The 23,973-nt window shown below is 39.6% G+C and overlaps 2 protein-coding genes across 5 annotated transcripts in view; one reads left to right on the forward strand and one right to left on the reverse strand.

The window, feature by feature from the left end:
* Positions 1 to 970: 970 nt before the first annotated feature.
* LOC111248908 (cytoplasmic dynein 2 light intermediate chain 1) lies at positions 971 to 3,719 on the reverse strand. The gene has a single exon (XM_022802015.2). It carries the CDS (start codon positions 3,194 to 3,196, stop codon positions 2,165 to 2,167), a length of 1,032 nt encoding a protein of 343 aa, XP_022657750.1. The 5' UTR covers positions 3,197 to 3,719; the 3' UTR covers positions 971 to 2,164.
* An 11,821-nt stretch (positions 3,720 to 15,540) lies between these two features.
* Positions 15,541 to 23,973, forward strand: part of LOC111248910 (uncharacterized) — a 12,856-nt gene continuing 4,423 nt past the window's right edge. The window contains exons 1-3 of one of the 4 annotated variants that reach the window (XM_086987126.1): positions 15,541 to 15,757; positions 22,908 to 23,021; positions 23,526 to 23,671. In XM_086987126.1, the coding sequence (XP_086843252.1) occupies positions 15,556 to 15,757; positions 22,908 to 23,021; positions 23,526 to 23,671 (462 nt within the window). In that variant the 5' untranslated portion in view covers positions 15,541 to 15,555. Of the gene's footprint in view, positions 15,917 to 22,907; positions 23,022 to 23,525; positions 23,672 to 23,973 lie in introns of all 4 variants that reach the window. The other 3 variants (XM_086987127.1, XM_086987129.1, XM_086987128.1) reach the window with 3 other exon arrangements.

Here is a 23,973-nt window from a genome sequence, read left to right on the forward strand (position 1 = left end):
TGATAACACTCACTGAGATAACAATCTGCAAATGTTTGCTTTTCTTGGACCTACGAGAGGCATATATGTAGCAGCAACTGCACGAATCCAATAGAAAGACTATAGAAACATTTACGGCTGAACGTACTCTCTGGAGATAAATTTAGGCAGTATGCGGAATTGGGCAGAACTCGCCTGTCATACAATATAGAGATATATGTTTGCTTCACAGTATATATACACACATATATAGAGGGTGGTCATTCAGCAGTGCTTAAAAGCCTTTGCTGCAATGGGGCTTTTTCGGAACTTCCATTAACAGGTGCATTTACTCTGTACTCCTTTATACTCTTTGTTGTATGCTTGTACAGATTGCTGTTATAGTTATCGTTGAAGTAAATCCAGATAAAAACGTCGTGGATTATTAATTGCGCACGGTGTACATATATTCTGTACAATGATGCTGTGTAATTAATGATTTTATTGGTATCCATTCTACTGTGACAAAAATGTAAGATTCGTGCACTTTGGCAAACCATTTACTAAGTGTAGACCAGATAAAGGGCACGAATTTCTGGTCACCGAACACCGGGAGCGTCCAATGGCAACGAATCCTGAGGCTTTGTTTCATTTTACTGCTCTACGACGTATGTCAACTAGCGCATACAATGTACGTTAATTCGATTAGTTCTGCCTGTAGCGTCGAGCCAAGAAAATGAAAGTATAACTTCAGAGGGCACAGACGCACGGTGAGTAATCAGCCCAATAGATTTCGACTATTGCTCCTTGCATAACTTATACTGTAGAACAGACCTAGACAACACTGGCGGCAGTTATCGCTTTTAGATTACTGTTATTCGGATGGTCAACGAAAAGTGGAATGAATAGGCACAAGATACAGATCGAAACTTCGGTCTGTGTCATAAATTTGCAATTCAAAGATAAACTAATATTGCTACCATTATTTTTCATATTACGAATCAGGACAAAATAATTTTATCATATTTATTTTGCCATTTGCACAAACAATGGGTCTACAACGCAGTGTCCACGCGCACCGTTTTTATCTGGGTTACTAAACACAATGCGACAACATGTAGAACTCCAGGGCGCTCAATGTCCTATTCAAGATATAGATTTCTACGCTTATAAGTCATAAGTTCCACTATCATAGGTGTTACTCTATCTTAGTTTTCAAGCTCACGTTTTTACAAGCTACTGATTGTTCACAAATTGCGCCTTAAACTTATTCGTTTACCTACTTCTAGTAGCATATAGTATAACGTAACTTAAGCTTATGAAACAAAATAATGAGGCGCACTATAATAATGTTGGATCAGCAAATATACCCGTAAATTCTTCCTATCGTTGTCTTTTCAGCAATCAAATAGTTCTTTGTATTATATCGACATCCTTTAGACCCATTTTTCTAGCTTTGCGAGTCACAAACTAGGGATTTAGCCGATTAGAATTTACGTTTGCTAAGATCTGTTTAATAGGTAGATCCGTGGAAAACATACAACCCTTATAAATACTGCTAGCTTTCGCGTTCTTTGAACAGACAAAAAGGAAAGTCGTGTAGTCGTGAATCTTGAGAATCAACACACAGTAGTACTGCCGCCCCGGTTTTCAATACCGCTATCTCTGACAATGTTCCTCTTTGTATAGGAAATACCCATTGCAAATCAGCTCGTGCCATCTATGCAGTTCAGCCTGCTTCTCATTGCTATATTCTACGCTAAAACTATATTTTCCCATAGGAATTCCTTGGATCGCTTCTTATTCCGAACACAACTGTACACCGAATGTTCACACGCAGGAAATGCCATGAAATCAGTCCAAGTCGTACAGCGGCGCTTGTAGGCGATCCGCGCAAAAGTGTCTATTTAGAGGCCATTGCAATTAGCGTTTGCTTTAACACACTTTCGTCGACCTCGTTAAACTCGAATAAGGGTTTATGCCATTTTTCTTGAACCTAAAAGTGCCGCTACAAACATACATTTTCGTCATTTCGGTCATTAGCTTTGCAAAAAAAGTCACCAAATAATTATATGGATCATTTCAGCGCGAACACTATAATGGTATAAACCTAATGTCAAAATTGTTCTGTTCTCATTTAAGTAACCTTGATTATTATAGTGTTATTGAACTCTGTTTGTTGCCGGTAATTGCATGTTTGTCTGATTTAAAGGTCAGTTATATCCATATTCAGTAGATTCTGCGAGCTATCCTCAAGCTCGAGTTCCCTAAGTTTCTGCGCGAGCACAATGTCGATGTCATACTCTTTAAAGTTAGCATCCCGGCCAGAATCTTCTGGGTGGATATCGATATCTTTCTCACCGAAGGTCTTCCTCATGAGTTCTCGACACGCTTTTTTGGCTATCTCAAGGGACGCCCGATTGGTGACATCGAATATTCCTATGTGTTCGAACGAATCCTCTGCGATTGCAATGTTTAGGGCTGTATTGTAATCGACGTTGGGCTTTTCTCTCGCAATTTCCCTTTTTTTCAGAACGGCCTGCACTCGTGAAGAAAGCACATCTGGGGTTTGTTGACTGACAAACTGTAGTGACGCGCCATGAGCATGGGCAAGAAACCGCAGGCAGCGACAGACGATCTTCTTATGTTCAGGTTCAAAATCTCGAAACATATCGTACTTTGTGCCAAGTATTAGCAACGGAACGGGAAAGATATCCATTATATATCTGTCTTGATGGTTTTCGCCTATTCGTGCACGGGCTGCGGAATCGACGGATGTCGCAAGTCCTGGTATCGTCTGTTCACTCTGACCGATCACATCCTTGATTCGTTCTCTGATCGCCGTCAGAAGAGTATCCATTGTTATGAAAAGCTCGTCAGGAACCGAAAGGTCGAGCACGAGTATGACAACTAGTGACATCAGATTTTGCGGCGTTATAGGTATTGCCACCATCTTTTTGAAGGAAGCGCCACCCGCAAGCTCGAAGATGTGGCACACATCGGAACTCGAACCAAACAACGATCGCCTTCCAAAGAAGTATTCGAGTGCCACGGACGGTTTAGGATGATCTGTTCGTTCGAGGAACTTGTAGATAATCGATGTCTTTCCAGCCTGACGACTACCGACAAAAAACATAGTACTTTCAATGCACTGTTTCTCCTTCTCCTTCTGCTTTTGTCGATAAATATTGACTGCATGATCCCACAAGCTACCGATCTGTACTCCAGTTGCTGCCATCGTGTGTTGTACTATATTTTTATAACGATTTCCTTTTAATAAACGACGATGCTGACGAAATTAGCGCACTTGAACAGTACAATAAGGAACCGTTGTTCAGCTGAAGGTTTAGGGTCATACACCTTTTTTCGGAATTTTTCAGGCAAGTATGGTTTCTGTGCATCTCTTTATCAGAAAAGTCTGATCCGCCTCAATTACCTTTTCAGAATCGTAGCGTGGTATACTGGCTTTGCACGGCCATGAACGGGTTTGACCATGATGTTCAGCTTAGGGTCGATACTCCGACATGCAGACCGCACACCGAAACACGACCCTTTGCACCCCAAACTCTATAGTTCCTTGATGCGTCCCGGGTACGTGCGAGTATGAGATGACAATTTAACTTATAGTCACTTACTTAGCACAAGTAATCTGAAAGTTTACTTTTGCAACTAAATAGGTTAAGGGTTCCTCAGTGTCGCTTGCTTTGCTTGGCAAGTGAGGCCCCTCTGCTCTGCTTGTCGGCTATCTCCATGACAACTTATGCTTGGAGGCACGATGCATGCGGGTTGCTATTGTCTACTGCTAATGGCTGAACGGCTCAGATACCAGCTGAGCTTGATATGCAGGTTGCTTTCATATGTTGCTATAGTTTACCACAAGAAGCATAATACTTCTCTCGCCGGATTTACAACCGTGAGTTTTCGGACTCAAGGCCCAGCTACGGTTTGGAGCTGACTAGATTTCCTCATTTCAACTGTTTGTATAGTTACGTTACACTAGCGTCTATATTATCATAATACAAGCCCTACTGTGAAAGATATTCAAAACTTGTCCTCAGAAATATCAGAGGGATATCAGCCTTTTCTAGATAGAAAGAAACTGATTGTCTTATAAATCAGTGCGGTACATAGAATGGGACCGTCACTCAATATACGATGTCGGCAGCACAAAGTAACAATGCAGTAACCGCAGTGACAGGATTGTTGCTGAAAAATTACTTAGTTTTCGTCAGAGGGCAGTCGTTCTATACAATACATTGGTGAAACCTTTCCTCTGACTTGATCGAAATTCGAATGTATCAGGTGAAAAAGGTCACACTTGCAAATTGAAGTGCCACCGTTTACATATCCTATATGATAGCTATGATTAAATATTAGGTGAAGGACCTGGACATCACAATGAGTAATAATCCAACCAATTCGATGTACGCTGGTAGTCAATACGTAGACGATCTACAAGGCTATAGAGAAATGCTCACTTTTTAACAAATAGTTTTAAAGAAAATTTACTATACAGGTTATGTTACTTACACTGACAACTAATTGGATACGGAGTAAACTATTCGAAAGGGTGTGCTCAAATAAAACGGGACTTCGAAAGTTCAATTGTATGTTTCTTTACTATCGTTATTTTTAGTATCAGCGTTGTATTATTCGTAGTGTCTTCAATAAAAAAAGAGCAAGCAGCACATCGATTACAAAATTTCATTCTGGATCACGCTAACAGTATAATAATTTTTTTAATGGAACACATGAGAAGGATACTTATTTATTTTTACGTATATATATATAATTTTGCAAGTTGACAAAGTTTTTGTCTTATTCGATAATCGTAATGTATCAACTGGCAACGACGGAAACAAAAATTAGTTAGAATAAATCTTCCTTCTTTTCAATGTATTTTGTAATGATTCGCATCCTGAAACTTGCTTTTAAAGTTAAATAATAACTTTTTTGTTTATAGATAAAAAAAAAAAATGATGCTCCATATTGGATTTGGGGAAAAATAGTCCAGGTTGAATTACTTCGCTTCACGAATATAGTTTAAATCGTGTTCGCCATAGCACAGTAGAGCGTGGAAGGGTGCGCCAGCTGACGAAGCCCACGTACGCGCCGCGTGGAAATTAAACGTTTTGAAGTTGAGTGTTTTAAAAAGGTGCCCGCTGCCTCACAACTATTTCTTCATGGTCTTATCGCATTATCTGCAGAGAATATACTTTACAAGCTGGATGTCTGGTGTTTTATTCTAGAGATATTTATTTGAGAGTAGCTATAAAAGGGCTTACACTTTCAACTTCATCATTTCAACGTTCGTTGAAGTCAGTGGCTAGAAAAGCGAATACGTCAGTGAGAATGATCAAAGAAAAGCTTCTGTCTGATCGTGGACTCTGGTAAGTGACTCTGCTGCACCTTTTCAAACCGGCTTTTCAATACTTTATTTAACCGGCGTCCGTGACGATCATTACATAATTTTATTGAAGTGAATGAATAATATAAATGATGCCTGTAAATGTGAGATCTAAAAACTCCGCTTTTGTATTTATATATACTGTTTTTCAACCGTAGTTCACAATATAGATATAGGTGAAGCTCGCCTGCGAAGCCGCAAAGCTATTTTTGTGCATTATATTTTCTTTGTATATATTTAACTCAATGATAAGAAATGCAAGTTCAACGTTTTCTTAGCTTGAATACAATAAATTGCTAATTATTTGACAACAATCAATTGAAGAACGTTTCATTCAGATTAATAGTAATAAGTATAGTAAACTTCGAACTTCCAACTTTACATTTTTTTAGCTACGCCAGTTCCAAATGAATTTAAATTTATTGGAAGAAACTTACTATGCCAATCTACTTACAAAGCGGGCCACATAGTTGATTGATTGTGTTGTTTTTTCGCGTTGTAGTTGTAAATGTTTGTCCACTAATTTCAAAGCTATCGAATTATTTGTATTACTTAACTATCTGTCTAGGCAAAAATAATTAGCCATTAACCATTAACTAGAATTAGAACCATTAACTTTTCCTGTTGATGTGGATGATTGTACATCTACGAATCCACGGCCAGAGAAATCGACAGAGATTGCTAAAAAGCAATAGATCATCACTAAGATTGCAGGAAATAACACGTATACCGGAAGTGATGTTTAAAGACATTGAGGTTCAGCTTCACATTGCATCCACCTAAAGGGGATATTCTCGCTAAAAATATGGATGCGTCAGGATTGTCCACTTCAAGTGTTTCATATACTTCTACAGTGCAAAGTCTTTTTAAGCAACCCTTGGCGCAATTTGAAATCGCTTCTATAATCTCGGTCGAATCCGTTAACCTTTTTTTTCGGAAAAGATTTTTCGGATCTTGTCTTTTGTATTTGACGTAGACAGGAAGTTCATTACTTTCGGCTGTATCGGAAGCTTTACAAAAAATTCGGACAAGCCAGCAATTTATGAGTCACTTATAAAAAGTGCATATATATATATATATATGTGCGCGCGAGACCTTCGACAGAACTCGTCGCAAATATGAAGCATCAGACCTCATCGAGAACCTAGGCGCTAGTAGGACGGTGACATTCGTCGAGCAGATTTGAGAGCCGTTGGCACTGGAACACCAAAAAATGCTTTGGCACCCCACTGTAGGACCACAATAGAATTTTTGGTGTTTGGAAAATTTCTTATTGCATAGTATGCATTAAAGTGTTCTAGCCAGATTTTCTTAAAGTGCTTAAAATCTGTATTTGCAGAGATTCTAAGAAAAATAAAAGTCTACACAATTTGGACAATAAAATGAAGTGCAAATATTCATCGATAATTACTTTATCAAGAAGAACCTAAGTTTATTGCTACCAGGTGATTATCCCATTGAGCGTTCTGACGAATACTCGTGCGGTTGTTAATTAGGTTAGGAGAGATCTGTTTTTATACGTGTTTATAGGCATGATAGCCCAGTCTCAGCAAAATTAGCTTCTACGTAATCAACAGAATGTACGTTAAGAAAACGATTTTCAGTACTCCGACCCATTTAGTCTTCTCATTATTATTTCACTTAATTTTGTTCATTACTTTTTAATTATTTCAACCTTGTAAGTGTTTCGAATAAGAAAAAATCTATGTTGCCAGCTGATCGGGAATACGGCAAAATCTAGAAACGAAAAAATTGCGTGGCGGTCTTTTGTCGTTCTAAAGTGAGACGCTAGCCGACGGTCGGTAAACCTGGTAACTTACTACTTACGTATGGAGCGATGCGTCTTAGAAAAAAACTATTTAAATAGCGCGGCTCCTTCAAAGTGAAACTTCGTGGAACGACCTGATGTCGAATGCTCATTTAACTATATGTATTTGTATCTGTAATGAAAAGGAAGAGAATCTATTTACATACGATACAATATGATACTTTGTCCTTATTGAATTCTGCCTGTAAGATTCTTCCAAACACACTTACTGGCAGCTATTCAAAATGGTCATATTCCGGTGACGACGTACAGCCTACCTGAGACGGTACACAGTTGAGCTATGAGAGGGTACATACAACCGCCGTATCTGTCATGGAGTCAGCTAGTACAGAAATTAAAAATAGAAGAAACAAAATATAGGAATAGCTAAGCTAAACCTATTGTGACACTGCGTATAGCAAACTACCCCTAATAAGATTTTTATCTATTTTTTCTAGGCTAGATGATTCTGTGTTGAAGATTTGTATTACATTAGGCAATCCAGCTAAACGCTAGCATGTTTTTGACCTTAGCACGTTTGCGGGAAAAGAGTTCTTCTACTCATCTATTTCCTTGTCCTTTAGGTGCATTTTCGCGTCGATCAGCTCCAGTAGTGCGAAGGGACGCTCGCAATAGGCGCTCGTATTGCTAGTTAACCAACAGAAGGAAGTTTGGTATTACGCATTTACCGAGATTCATTCGGATTGATTGATTGATGTAGCCAAGTAATTATGCAGTCACTTTGTCATTATCTAGAAAATATTAAAAACATTTGTGACGTTTCTTAAAAAGCAACTCTAAATTAGTCAAACAACTTTGCAAATTAGAGCAGAATCCGATCTATCTCTGGCACAGACATTCTGCCATATTTCCCTAGCTCTTCGCATGTTTTGTTAGCCTCAGTACCTTCTTAACGAAACAACCGCAATACGTTGTTCTATCTGGCCGATAGTGCTTTATCGAGAGTTGTCCTTTACAAAACGGCCTTCACAAAATATATTGCAGGTCAATAGCGATGTCTATATCGCAAATGAAGTATTTGAAGTTCGAACCTAGAGGGAATCGCGTGCCTATGAGGTGGTTAAATTCGTTCAAGTATAAGTTTGTTCAGTTTGAAACCTATTTAAAGTTGATCGAACTAATTGATGGAGTGGTGTCTATTTGTAGTGCTACCTAATCGACATATTCGCTGCCGTTGAAGTTCTCACGTTTATTTTTTTAGTGTACTACATTGCGTGCAAACATTATATATTTTTATCCATAAAATTCCAGCATTTCTATTGATAAAACGTTTTTTAATAAGTATTGCTAGTGAGCCGCTCGTCCAAACTAGTTTTCGAAATATATTTCAAATTGTAATGGTTTACTAACCTAAAGTACGGCAGACATTGATATAAACTCCAAACCAGTAATTGAGCCCAGTACAAACATTTTCACTATTTCGAAAAGCAAGTTACGCAAACAAAAAAAATCATCTGAAGCAGAGAAGAAACCAGCTTGGCCATCTGCTGGACGGTCCAGTGTTTTTTGGTTATACAAATTCGCCAATAATGATCTAATCGTAAATAGTCAGGCTAACACGTCTTTTGCCATCAGATATGTCATTTCTTATTGCCTTCTTATTGCATTGATAGGCATGTACCGACAAAAGCAAGGACAACAAACAACAGTTAGGCCAGTCCAGTTGGGCCTTTTAAAACGTGGTTCCATTTCTATCGTTTTTAGAGGCGTTCCCTCGCTTTGCCATACCGCTGTACTCTCGTTATGTGCTCAAACACATTTCGAGTAGATTGCAGTTCTCTATCAACATGAATAGGATGTTTTTTTTCATTAGTGCAACTGGGAGAAACGAAGAATAAGTTCCCACAAACAGAAAACATCACACCTTCGTTATTGTGACAATAAGTTACTGTGCTGTGTATTCTTCCGACATTGCTCGCTATTTTCTCTCCCATATCTCCACTAGATGGTGTGTGGCGCCTCGTCCGTGTTTGATCTCGAGCAGTTTTTCCGACAACGTTCTGAGTTCGGAAAATACACCAGGTACAACAACAACAACTCCTATTCAAGGTGACGATGTCTGCCACACGTAGTTTCGTGTTGTCATGCAACAGGACGACCTGATCTCATTTATCACCTGTTTTCTCTTGAATTGTCTGGTTCATTCGATGCAACTGGGCCAAAATCCCACCAACTACCTACTATGTAAGAAGCATATTTAGTGAATCAGTCTCTCGCGGTCGCACCAAACGCAAATATTTTTGTGCTAATATGTGGCTATATAGCGTCTGATATCGAATCAGATATAGACAGGCACTCTCTATGTGCCGGGCACTGTTTTCAGACTCTCTCATAGCTCTTTCAGCGGTAGCGCCATTATCGTGCACAAAACAAATGTTCTCCGCTGTTTCGACCTCGATAAAACACACACCATAATAGCTACCTAACATACGATTTTTTAACTTGGAAAGTCTGTCTCTAAGAAGTTCTTTCGAGTTGAAATTGTATTCACAACAGAACACCGTTCTAGTGCACGGATTTTAAGTGGTATGCCAGAGGGAGACAATAAGTAGCACGAGTGGAAGAAAGAGAACTTTAAAGAACGCAGAAATTGATTACTCAGCCTACTTATGCCTAACTTATCTATGTTACTGCTGAATAAGTTCAGATGCGTCTTTTCAAATTAAGGATGAGGAATGGTTATTACACCCGACATAATCTTCCCAGCTTTCTCGGGTTCTGTGAAGCGGATTAGAGTTGCTCACCAATGATTCTTTTTCGTTTCGCTTTGAGCTATCACTTCCATAGAAAGGTAACCGCTTACCATGTATTTAGTGTCTTGTGGTCGTCTTTCGGATATGTTTTAAACCCGATGATGAACTAGGCTAGTTCAAATAAAACATTTGCGTTATATTGAGGAAAAGGGATGTGTGTACTGCTATCGTCAGCACGTGTGCAAGTTCATGATCCGTGTACGACTGTCTGGGCCGAATTGGCTGCAAATCTTTACGATGTCTTTACCGATTTCGAACAAACATAGTATGTTTAGAAGTTTCCACGGCTTGCAAATGCTGGTGTAGTGTGATAGTCCGGGTTGTCAGATGTATGGTCTTTTTAGCGACTCTAAAGTGCACCTGGTATTGTTCCGCGTATCCGGAAACGCTTGTCGTTTTGCACCCTGTTTTGGCCGTGAGAATTCTGTGATAGTGCTAGAGTGCTTCGAGTCCTCTCGCACTTTTAGAATTGTTATCAGAGTCAGACACAAGGCCAAAGAATCTTCGTTTGGTATAGTCTAGCCCGCTCATATAAACTGTAACTTGTTCAGGTTTTGTTATTTCCGACTGTTTAGCTTGGCCCAGTCGGTTTAGGCCAGTAGGTCCGTTTCCTGCCAAATAAGTCTCGTGTATAGAACTATTCGTTTGGCAAGTTGCATGAGCAATTCCGGTTTTAAGCCAAGCGATCTTCTCTAGTTCAAAGAATTGTGCCGAAATTATTGATTACCGTGTTAATTACTGCCACTGTGAAGTTCAGCAGTCATGTTCTAGTGAGACATGCCATAATACTTCGTCTGCTTTTTGGCATGCATAGCGTGTCCTTAAAACATGATTTGTTCTAAATTTCGTTTGAAAAGGGCTTTGCACTTTTGCAACTTCAGACACAGAGACCTTTAAGTTCCACCAATTCACTGATCTTTTTCGTTACAGTGTTAAGGTTTTTTTTTAACTTTTGGTCCTAACTAGGCTTGTCTTATCATCTACGTGTCCCGCCATTGTTTTGATGCTTTGAACGAAATTGTTTAGCCTCAATAGGCCATTCTATAATAGACCAGCAAGATATCGAGCCAGAATTCATTCTTAAGGTACTCACGCTGCGGTCAGGAGCCTTTCTCGTCACACATGACCTTTCAATCTGCCGAGTAATCCTGTGTGATCTCTTCCAGGTAGGGCGGAAGGTTTTGCCTCTGCATCTTTGATCTGACTGACCTTTATGTTAGACACACTGTTGGGCAACTATTTTGAGGAAATAGGCTATGTTTGCAGCTTTCGTTGAAATATTACTAGTCGTAGACAAGCTAGAATTTCGCTTTGTACATTAATTCTAGTTTTCGTAGATGGTCTGGTTATCTTCTGTAAACGTGTTCGTCTATTCTGTTACTAATTACTCTTAGGGTCCAAGGCGCTAAAAAGACGAATACATCGCATGGCCAAAATGCTTATCTCTAAACTGTGCCGAAATATACCTGCGTTGATTGTTTTTTTTTTTTTTTTGTCTGTTACGACTATCACTATTTCTGTGCCCTTTTTCATTAACATATCTATTAATTACGTCTGCATATGTGTCTTGCTTGTTGTTGATACTGCTGTCAAGCGAATGAAGTGAGAATAGACATTTTGAAGTCGATTTTGTAATCGATAATAGTACTTAAGTTTTCTGTGGCCTCGATATCTATGAATATGACGAAGTGGGCGTCCTTCAAAATGACGCCATTCATATTCATAATTGGTGATGCAGTTGCCATTTTGCATACGTTACTGATTTGTTTCACGTCTGGCGTTTTTTGCCTCGTATGACCTTCAAGGTCGATGGAGTGAATGCTCCATAATTGTACATACGATTTTATATGGAGAGGCAGGTGGGCTGGTATAGGGTTGTTCAAGACAAACCAACTGTATAGTCCAAAAGGGAAGGGGAACCTTGTCTTGAAGTTGTTTCATTTTTAAAAGATTTGCAAGGTACGCACTGCTACCACATTATGAAATACTAATGTTTTTTTCGGTGTAATCCAACAAGATCTTTTAATCTTTCGTTGACAATGGCAGACTGTTTCATGTTGTCCATGTTGGACTCCGTTAAGCCTAAATCTCGTATTCCAGATTATCGCAGATTTCTAATATGCGTAAATCCAAAAGCCTAATCAAGCATCGTATATGGCAATAACCTCGAAGGCGATCATTTGACATGGTCACTATCCGATATGTTAGCAGAAAATGCTCGAAACTCCTTATAATCAGCGAAGCGCAACTACATCAAGTTTAGCTTAGAATCAAGCTTAGAACTTCTCAACAATTTTTTGTGGATTCTCCCGGACTGCAATAGAACAGCTCAAGGAAGGGTAGGATAGGGTCACATAGAGACAGGTAAAAGACTATGCAGCTACTACACCTGATTTGGCCGTGGTCTGAAGAATCAACTCTGAACATTTTATATCCCCCTGAGAAAGTCGGCCGAGGACGTTCCTTAAACACATGAAGTCTAAGAATCAGTCATCCAGAAAGTTTCAGCCGCATTCGGCACGGACATTCAACAGGGCTGATTGAAAAATAGTAAATTACTGAAGTTCACAAATTGCTTCGCTAACTGCTAATAGGATCTTATAAATTCTTGCAAAGTCCTTCGCTTTTGCCCGTTCGCCTATTTCGACTAAAGGAGATGCGTTGTTCCCAACTGAAACCGTCTTATAATTTTCCCTAAGCAAAGAAAAGTCGATCTGCTTGATTAATAGCATGCCCATGTCGGAATGTTATTCTATTCATAGTTCTTGTATAGAGTGGTGATGAGCGCTTTCTGCGGCGCTCGTCGTCAAGCTGAGAAAATATTGTCAACAGAGCACTGTTGCAACGAGTCAAAGGCATAGGAAATGTCGAGCGATGGCGTATACCACGTTTGGTTGGACAACGAATGAACATTGTTATGCCACCGAAAGCTAGTTCAATCAGTCAGGATCCATGGACACATAACAGGTTAGACGTTCCACCAAGTCAACGAAAATTTGGTTTTTGAAACATCATCATACGGTCTGGACATAGAAGCTCGTAAATTTCTACGAGCTTATGAATGAAGTCAATGATCTTTACTTGAAACACTTCGAAATAATTTAGCAATAAAGCAAATCTATGGTAAAAAAACACATCCATCATAGAAATGACGAACCTGAACAGTTTAGATAGGCCGCAACCAATAACAGTCTGAAGATCTTGATCACTCGCGCTTCTTTCTGATAAAAGCGAGCAACGACTAACGGAACATTACTGATCCCCTCAAATTTGAAGACGCTGGAAAGGTCTCGTTTGCTAGCCAGTAATTTTTTTCGATAGATAACTCCTTTTTTAGATCCTCCTAGATAAGAGATTTTTGAGCAGCAAATATTCTTGAAACGCAGAAGTTTGTTTTATTCGCGTCAAAAAACCATACAAGGTATTCCCAGTGTGTCGCAGTGCTACTATGCTATGCCACAGCAGTTATCTCACTGCGGACCTGATTCGTACGCGTTTAGAAAAGAACCGTCTATATCTGACTTCATGAAGACAAGTTTGATTCGTACTTTTGCCTTCGTCTTTTGGCTTCGGAAGCCACATCGAGATTTGGTCGATAATCGTCAATCTTCTTATTACATTTGCGGTCTTCTCAGCTCAGTAAATCACATTACCACTGGGCTATAATAGCGATTTCTTTTTTGTTCAATGCACTTGATTGTATAAATCCTGCTTCGAACGCTCAGCGATTTGTTAGCTGTAGGATCTGATAGGTGAACATCCACTATCTCTGGCTAAACGATTCCCGTAATAATAAATCGTTTGAGTTCACTTTAAAATGTGCAGACGTGTTTAGCACTTTCTCCAGTTGCCGGTGGTTTCGAAATTCGCTCGGTAGAAACCGCTATGGCCATTGAATTTGGCATCACGTTAAGCATATTGCCTCCTTTGGTGACATATAAGGTGGCACTTTGAAGCGACCCTTGAATTTTCATTTTAACTAAAGTTGCCCCCCGAAATAGATAGATAGATAGATAGATAGATAGATAGAAGAAGTCACGCATAGAATAAATAACGTTATTTCCTGTGTTTCTCTACTCGTTTTTCTATTGTATATGCTCATGTCGTTTGTTAATATCCGCTGTTCTTTGTGTCTTTGCGATGTGACACGTAGCAGATGACTCTTGGCTACCGTGAGCGAGTGTCTTAATGAAATAGTAAAACGTTGACCTATACAGACCGTCGCCAGCGTGGACACCACAACGACCGACCGGCGGTTAACCGTTCATTTCTTTCCATGTTTCAGCTCATTGATTTGTAATCTTTGGAAAGTAAACAAGCCAATATGGCGATAGTTTAAACTGAACCAAGTTTTAGATAAATAGACGAGAAGCTGAAATCGGTGGTCAGCGCGTCTTGCCACTATGAAAGACAGCACTTCGTTTGTCTTTCGTATCGTATAGTTGGAAAGCGGTATACGTGTAAGATGGCTGGACGTCCATCACGTTCCGCCAAAATGAAGTTATTCTTCTAAACGTTTCGTTCAGATTACTACAGTCCGCTAGGACTGATACGTCTGACAGGATTTAGCCACAATTTGAAAAGAGACACGCTGTGCCGAATATTCAGCTATTTTTTTATTAACACAGTGTTCTTGATCGTGCGTTACGGCGGCCAAGCGTTTGCGTGGCAACCTTCTACTAGGAAATCCTAGTAACTGCGCGAACTTTTAACCTTCCAGTGCAATTCAGACGCAATATTAGAAGTTAATTAAAATATTAGTGTGTATCGACCAACAAAATGACGGTCCGTAATCTAGTCAACGTAAACATGTTATTTTTCGTGTTCTACATCCGGTACTTAGGTTCTATATCGACACACAAGTTTACGTTTTTTCGGATCGCTGGCTTACGGCCAGAAACGGGGCAGCGTGTCTGTGCTCAAAATCGAACAAACTACATACATACATACATACCTTGTAGTTTCTAAAAAATTTCTCAACTCATTAACTTTACCTTTTATTGGGTAAGATAAATAAGCACCTAATTAACAAAACCACTATAGGCTTTTTCGAAAACTGATTCTGATTGAGACGCACTGAGGGTCATCTACGTGAAGGCGCGACGTTTTTTTAGCGATTAGTTAAAGCATCTTTATTCCTGCTATCTTTCTCCTACCGTGGCGGTAATAATCCGAATCTTCGCGTGGATGTCAGCGTCTGTATAGTTGTGTTTCGCTTGTGACGCAATTTTTCAGCGGTGGCAGCGGTATATTTATTGGTGCCGCGATTCGTTGCAAGCTAACAGACTTGTCACGCTGCAAACGCCAAGAGTCGGCACCTGTAGCAAGCAGCTGACTGTTGCAATTACAGTGTGCGTGGACCGGGCGGTTTTCCAAAGAATCAGATAGGGATTTACCCAGGCATCGTCGTTGTGGCTGCCGCTGTCCCCACCGTTGCACCCATCGACGCGGTCATCACTGATTCTATTTTTACGGCGGTAGTACCACAAATGCGGCACGGTGGGCCGCGCGGCAAGAGGCACCGAACTATCTGTCAGACTGAAAGGGCATTTTTGTGGCATGCCATAGTCGTCGCGCCGCTGCTGCTGCTGCTGCTAATATGAACCGAAATGGTTTACCGAATGGCAGGTAGAAAGGGATGGTGGTTGAAAGAAAAGAAGAAAGCGAAAAAGCCTTTGGGGAGGTTTCAAGGTGAAGAGCGTGTGCACCGTTCGCTCTGCAGCGTTGCGTGCTGGTTGACGTTACGTTGCTACGGTAAACGTCTGTGTCATTCGGTTGTGAACTACGATAATATGAGCAGGTTGAGAATATGTGAGTTGCTTTAAATGTCAATGCCATGCTAACTGTGATATTTAAATTTGCTCGAAATTCGAGCTAAAATTAGGACTTGGGAAGTAAGTATATAGTTTTTGAGGAAAACTTGCATCTTTCCATTCGATTCCAAACAAAAAAGTTCAACCACTACTTTACGTAAGTGCTATTTGGTTAATATCTTATGTTGTTTATGGTTTTTAGTGGTACCATTGGATATATGACTAACTATACGTCACAGCGATTGAGTATGCGTAAACTTAATCTAAATAGGTGGCAACGCGGAACGACGTTACAATAGAATTTGTAGATGCGATCATCTGCCAGAGATGATGATCCGAGCGCTTTTTTTGATTGTAGGACTACCTACAGGACAGCCGCAAATGCTTATTTCGAAAAAGTATAATGCTAAATATGTGGTTCCTGGGAGTGAACAAATTTGGTTCTAGTCCACTCTGATCATCATGATCGAAGATCGCTTTTGATTGAATGACCATTTGAATGTGGTAAAGATACATATGTATGGCAGTGTAGGCGATGTGGCCTACACAGCAGGTTAGGCAGGACAGTTGGCAAAATATTGGCTCTAATATTAATAGTAGTCACGATAAAGGCTCTCGCACACCAGCTAGTCAACGCATTAATAGTTTGTTAATACAAACTCATGATTATATTGGAAAGTTGTAATATTGGTACCTTTTACAACTAGAACCTATTTCAGCATGTTGCTAGTTTCTTACTGTACGAAATAAACGGATTAAAAAGAAGTAAAAAAAAAATGTGACGCAGATACTCCTAGTCCTTCGGCCGCAGGAGAAATTTTCCTAGCGATTCTATCTTAAAGCGTTTCTCACGCTAAAAGAAGCCCAACTAGATTAATTAAAATATTCATTATTTGAGTTACTACTGCTAGATATTTTAACCAATTAGCCCAGATATTAGAAAAAAATAACAAGCTTCCATTGACACGTAGAACGTAGATCTTCTTTTTTCAATCGGGGTTCTAATTCACACGTGTTTCTTCTCAAAGTGATCTGCGAAATCACCTCTGTACCCCAGGTCCTTATTTCTCTTTGCGTTATAACGTCTGGCCTTGTTTCATGTGATAATTTGGCCTCTGATTTTCTTCCTGGACTAAGCGCCTCACGCTCCAGACTCCTCGTCTTTCTTTTATTTCTATTACGCATGCGCGCTACGCAATTAAACTACATTGCAAGCCTTCCAACCGAGGCTTGTATTCCATCTGTATATAACTGTTCACAGTATTGGCAGTATATGCCGAATTAGCGTATGCTTTACTAGACACGAACATCTCTTTCTACAGCTTGTATATTGCCATGAGCCTTAAATGACGATCACTGCTGTAAGCCGTTCATGCACCTCCATTTTTGTCACTTTTCGTTGCGCCCTTTGATTTGTATGCGTCATTCGTATTCAACATTTTCATTCGAAGTTCAGGCCAAAGATCTATACCGGTTTCAAGTAACTCGCTAATTGAAATCCGGTAACCTATTGTAAGTTAATCTGGAGCTCAGATTTTAGTAGAGGGCAACCCTGTAGCTTCGATTTGCGCTAATGTTACCCGTTAGGCTACTCGGCCAGTGTAATAGCGACAGCAAGGTGCAAAAAGAAAATGGAAATGTCTATTTTTTTAAAAAGGTTCTAGTAGTCGGGATCCCGGGACAGAACGTTTTTAACTTACAAGAAATCAGACCAAGACAGCTACATGAACAAACTTGTAGTAATCGATTAATACAATTAATTTTTCTTGGCCCTTTGCCTGAGATGCTTCATAACTTCAGGTTTTGGGGTCTCTCCGGGTATTGCGAAAACCGCAAGGTGCGCACGCTCCCCGACTTCCAAATAAGATAAACGGGAATCAGTTCACTTCGAAAGTCTCCGTAGTGCTGCTCGTAGGCAGACAATTTACGAAGTCGAATAGGCCCCTCCTAAAATCATTCAAATGACATGATACGATACTTATCGTTGTCTCTGACGTGAGACTCTGATTTAAACGAATATTGTCGCTTTTCCGAGTTGGGACGTGAGGCCCCTGAATTGTTGAAGTTAGAACACCAACGAATTGAAGGTATATGAGGATTTCTATTACCTGAAGCACCATTATCTGAAAAAAATTACCAAGAGCATCGATATAATTATTTGTAAAATAAGCAACGGATAATAGGAATGGAGTTCTGATTTGTAAGTAATATACCTATTGTCGTTTTCTAGCTGCTGCTTTTAGAATTTAAATGAGCCTTCCTACATAAAGGATATAAAACATTTGTTTTTCCTTTCCGAAAAATACACAGGTACCGCCGATTGTAGTAAATAACACAGATTACATTTCATTTGCACAATAATTCCCTTTAATCAATATACTAAACAGAACGTCCATTTTACACAGATAGCGCTTATCGTAGCAAATCTAATTTTTGAAAGTGTCTGAAAATCAGTGAACTGTTACTTATGGTCGTCGTCGGCGTTTCCTCTACTACGTCGTCTAACTCTGATTCAATAATATTTGAGAATATTTTTCGGGCGGTTTCGTTCAGAGTTTCGTAAACTTCAATAACTTCAGAAGTTTTTTAGAGGGAATTATATGTGCGACGTACGCAGCCTTGTCATTCAAACAGTACGAGGCTGTTTGTTAAAGTCGATTGAAGGTTCGAGCCGCACAGCTGTACTACGTATTTAGAAGTTAAATAAGACTGGATGCTATCTATCCAGACCGGGTGTCGAGAACCATGTTGTGATGTTCGACATCTTCGGAAAATCGCCGATCGGGTCGGCCGCCGATCAATCTCAACGTTTTTCGTCTCCGGCGAATAAAATCAATATCTTAACGAAATTCTCAGTACTTCGAAAAGAAGCAACTAGTCGGCCGATATCTGACAAGCGGCGTACGGGGTTTGAATCAGCTTTCGACTAGCGGCTAATAGACGCGCGTGTATCAAACATATCTATATGCGGAGTTGATAGGTGGTCAGAGACCGGCAGCTGTAATACTTCTACTACTATAAACAAAGGCTAATGTGAGCAACAAAAAAGAAGTCTTCCTATGGCAACAATTCTAACACCTGCGTAAACTATACAACTATGAATCGCAGCACCTTTGTTCGTCAGGGTTCTGAAAAACAGCATCTCAGATAACTGCCTATGTCCTACGCTTGCTAGGAAGGCCTTTGACTACCACATAACAGTGTAAGATCTATTTTAAACAGGCGGTTCGAATAAGCTAAAGCTCTAAGGCTTGGAAAATCGCAGTTGGCAGTTGTTAAGGTTGAAGCCAACAAAGCGATCGGCGTAAAACATGTTTTATACACACAAAGACGATCTGCGAGTTTCTTCTTCAACAAAATCAGATGAGATTCGAAATTGCCATTATATATATAGACAATAAAGGCAAAATGGTTTCTGGCTTCCAATTACAATTACATCGTCACTTTGGTTACGTTTACGTGTAATTATAGGTTATATGTCTGTTTGCTAGATACTATGAAAGCGACTGCCTTTTTAATATAATTGTAGTCTGCAACATGTGGTGTCGAATTTGGGTTAATGGTAAATAAAATTTATTGAATAAAGCACAACCAACTGTTTCGTAAGGCTCTCGTCCGCACTTTCCTGATTCGGCTGGTAAGCGTATACCTCAGGAGGAACTAAAATCGCATATTTACTAACTAATTACGATTTGATTTTATGGTGAGCGGGGAAATTATCTGAGTATGCACCTTAAACTTCTTTAAATCGCGATGTTTGCTAACGCCTATCATACTAGTGCAAAATACTTTGGTAATTATACGGACCGAATGTAAAGGTACCCCCTTAAGCATAGTGGCTTGAACAGTATGAAGCTGGTTTAGTAATTCCGAGTACAAAACCTGATCGGATCGGATCGATGACAAAATAGCATTCCACGCGTTTCTGTAAAGGCCGAGCAAACCTATACCAATAATGATATTCAGGATGATTGCCAAATCAAACGGATGCCGAAGTGCTGACGAATGTTGACGTAAGTGTTTAAGTGGACAGCTGGCCAGTTATTCTCGGTGACATGCAAAACGCGATAGCTGACATTTTTCTCGTTGTATACCGATTGAAGCATTACCTAAAATCTACTTATATATGATAAAAAGCCTACAAAAAAAAAGTTTCCTATTGTGCGTTGTGTCATCGAAATAAAGCTTCCCATTGATATTCGTTTGTTCGGGATTAGATCATACGATTACCACTGCCGCGTAATTACCGCCATTTGCCTTTGAAATCACGTATCCGATGCCAATTATTAGTTGTAGTTCTTTTTTAGTAGAGACAGTGAGTACGCGTCGAAAGCCCGGCTTTACAAGAGCATGCCAAGGTCCAACGTATCGCAGACGTTCGATCGCGTCTCATGCGTTTAATTATTTGTAATTTTGTCTCCGTCAAGTCAACTGGTAAATCGTAAATATTAAAGAACGAGAAGAATATTAAAAATGATGGCCACTGTCTCGTTGGTTTCTTTGAACTACTTCTATCGTTTATGAGTATCGCCCTGTATATATGGAATAACCAGCAATATTTACATTCCGATAAAGTATCCGTCTATGAATCCTTTGTTTTTTTCAAAATGTCGTCGCGAGTCATGCGCTCATCCTATGGTCCGTCCTGTCCCCCCCCTCTGGCCGCGTACATGTGCTAATAAGCGGATAAAGACGAATGGGTAACTGGTAGCTATATAAAACTATTACGGACACGCCATTTACGTGTGGCCTGGCTATCGCTGATCAATTTGTCTTGTAGCTTCAATTTCAATTTCACAAAAGCCGTGGAGAAGATGTGAAGTTTTCGTATCTTGTCGACCTGATCGATCGCGAGAAACTAGCGAATTTCGGCATCAGACTTTTGTCCCGTCTAAAGTCGACTAATTATGCGACAAAAAAAAAGTACTAAACCATGCCAAATAACTCATAACCATAGTAAAAGTAAGATAGTGCAGCGTCTATACTACTGACAGAAACTCCTAATAAAATCCGAAGAGTCGGACTGAAAACTAATAAGCTGGTTAACGCTAGTAGGCGCTTCGCGCTAATAGGGACCTTCATCCTCTCCTCTAAAAGCCCTTCAACATGTTTCATTACTTTACGTAAATAATTCGTGCATGGAAACAGTGTAAAAACAAAAAAAAGCCCAAGCTCAACGACAGCTCTTGGACTAGGCCAGGTTTACAGAAGCGTCCAATGATGAAACGATATTGAGCGTTTGTACAATTCTGGCCGGAGCTGAAAAGCTACACGCGATTTTTGTTTCGTTAATTTTACCCTTTCCTTGGGCCTTCTTTATAAAAGAAAGTTGCTAAAAATGTGGACTTCTCAAACGTTAACTGAAATCGTAAAAAACTTGTACTAGCTAACGCTAAGAAAAACATAGATGCTATCCAACAGACATATTAACAAATAAGTCATTAATTTGTTAATTTTCTGACGATAAAAATTCATCATTGTTAGAATTAAACCAGCGAGCAATAGTTCTACAACAGTGAACGCACCGAGTAGATAAAAGCTAACAAACGCCTAAAAATATACATAGCGCCTAACTTTTTAGGGCCATCACGGCTTGACCGCACTGATTTTTTTTTAATTCTCGGTGTAAGCCGAAATTACATATACGTGAGCAGTATAATGAGCTATTTAATAACATTCATGGGTCAAATTAAATATGGCATACGATATCAACTAGCTGATCGTACAGATAAGACATGGTCTGTCATAATTTTGACATAATTCGTGTTCGTGTGTTTACTTTTGATAGAGCCGTGCATTGATTGTGTCGACAGTAGGACCGCTCGATAAATAGCTAAAATGGCCTGTCTTGTGACGTGTAACTAATATTAAACTCCATCTCCTAATGAATAAACATACGTATAGCTTCGTTTGTATGTGTTTATTCATTCGTTTGTTGCCGGAAAGCATAGTAAGTACATAAAATAGAAAACACGTAAATAGAAGATTAGCGAAAAAGAATCACTGAAGCTAGGTATATGCCCTCAAGGATTTCGGGCTAATCGGCAATAGCTCTTCTCTGGAATAGGAGAAGCGATAGGCTTGTAATGTAAGGAGTGAGCTCTATCAATATAAGAATGTGGTAGTTGTGCTGCTGCGAAACGGATCAGTTAGGACACTTGAGGGAAGTTTATTTTTTCTCAGTGTCCTATTGCTGCTGCTGGCGCCGCCGCTGCGATACTTAGAATTTTTTTGGGCGAAACATTAGCGCTTAGAATTTTTCTAAACGTCTTATTTGTGCTGTAGATTAAATGTCATAGGCACCGACAGCGTGTCGAAAGTTCCACCTGTTTAAAAATCTAGATTACGTTATCCTGCTATATTAGAATAAATTGTTCAAGGTTGTCCAAGTCATCGGACCGATTCAATTCAGACGTACAGATGAAATCGTCTTTATCATACCTGAAGTTAGCGCGGCGGGAGGGTAAAAGGGGCAAAGGTCTCTTAAGAACATTAAGGTCTTCACCTATTTTTTTATACTTTTACCATGCTTTACTCGTTTCCTATACAAGAGAAATGAATCTGTCAAATAACTGTACCAGCTTATCAGGGTGCCCTGTATATTTTACAAGTGACGGGTATTCAATACGGCTTGTATACTCAAACTTAAAGGTCCTGTTAATACGTAATGATTACTATAAGTAATCATTTTTTGAAAGTAGTTGATTCAAAATAAGAGTTAGCGACGAAAGTATGCTGCTGAAAAACTGCGAAGAAAGTTACAACAAGTTTGATACAAAACCTAGTAAATAGATAACACGGAAACAGGGAATATTGTATACTCCTTCGTGTGTTTACAATTCGTAGTTGGAAAGCCACTGCAATCGGTTCATTAATAAAAATAGTTGTCGAAAATCAGCTCTTTTAGGCGATCGAAAAGTCAACTGGACTGATGGCCTTTTTTAGAGCATGAAAGCTGCTATGAAACCTTGCCAAAGCCCCACATCGATTCAGCGTGAATACACTCTTCCAAAACCACCAAATGTATCATAATTTATCCAAAGAGAAAGTCTTCCAGATATCATGACAAGAGGTAACGAATGTTATCTCTTGTCATGTACTAATTTCGTTTTTGTCTAATTCTATTTGATTTTCGTCCACGGCACCAGGGAACTCTCGCTATCGTAACGAACCCCCGCTTTGTGGTCAACGGAAGCTTAGAATCAATATCATTCATTGCGCTGTTGGGTCTGGGACTAGAGCAGCTCACCATAGTCATTTTTGTCAGTTGAGTAACGTCGTGCCTGTATCGTCATCCATATCGAACGGGACGCGGACTCATACTCAAGGAGTATGCACTGATCTGCGTTTCAATCACTCTATTTGATTTCATTATATCTAGCTTTATGCGAATTGTTACTTTCGTATTTACCTAGATTTACCCTTTACTGAAACCCTTATTTTCCCTAGAATATTCTATTCCCTAAAAGAATTCCCCTAGATAGAAATACCCTTAGTTACCCGAAGGGTTATGGGCCTACAGATACCCTGTTCTTGTGCTGTACTACAAAGCATCGCTACGATAGCTCAACTTGTTAAGTCGAGAACAGCTTTTTTTGCAGGTCTGATTCTTTCAAAATAGCGATTTATTTACCATTTGTTCATTGCTTAGATGAACGACGAATCAGAATAATATTTGGTATCGTAAGAGTTACAGTTATTCTAGTTGCTAGTGTAAAAAATAATTAATTATTTTTTTTTTCTTTTGTTTATATTTTCATTTACAGCAAGAAGTGATCATACAGGTTGTCAATGCATAAAACGGTGGTCATTAGTAATGGACTCCATTTCGATGATGTACACGATTCTCTTCGGGCTGCTCTTGACTAGGCTGGTATTCTGCCACCCCGTCGACGAAGAATATCTTAAGCAGGTCATTCCCATCTCCTCGGAACACTTTATTGACCCTTAGGTAAAAGCACATATAAGGCTGCTTAGAAACCTTCGATCCTGCCTTTTTCTGCGATCACAGAATTGTTTATAGGCGTAGTTTATAACAATTATGCTTTATTGTATTTCTGTTCTACAACTATCATTAACCTGGTACTTGCCTCGTTCCCAGCAGTCCAAAACACACTCCATGAAGTGGTTAGTCTATAACGAGTACTGTAACAGATGCCTAAGCGCAAATTAAGCCCTAAGCTCAATGGACGCATTGATTTATATATATATATT

Source organism: Varroa destructor, unplaced genomic scaffold, assembly GCF_002443255.2.
Source record: "Varroa destructor unplaced genomic scaffold, Vdes_3.0 BEIS01000004.1, whole genome shotgun sequence".
NCBI lineage: Eukaryota > Metazoa > Arthropoda > Arachnida > Mesostigmata > Varroidae > Varroa > Varroa destructor.

What these genes read in the sequence shown, in the direction of transcription:
- LOC111248908 (XM_022802015.2), bottom strand. Translation starts at nt 3,196, where the DNA reads ATGGCAGCAACTGGAGTACAGATCGGTAGCTTGTGGGATCATGCAGTC.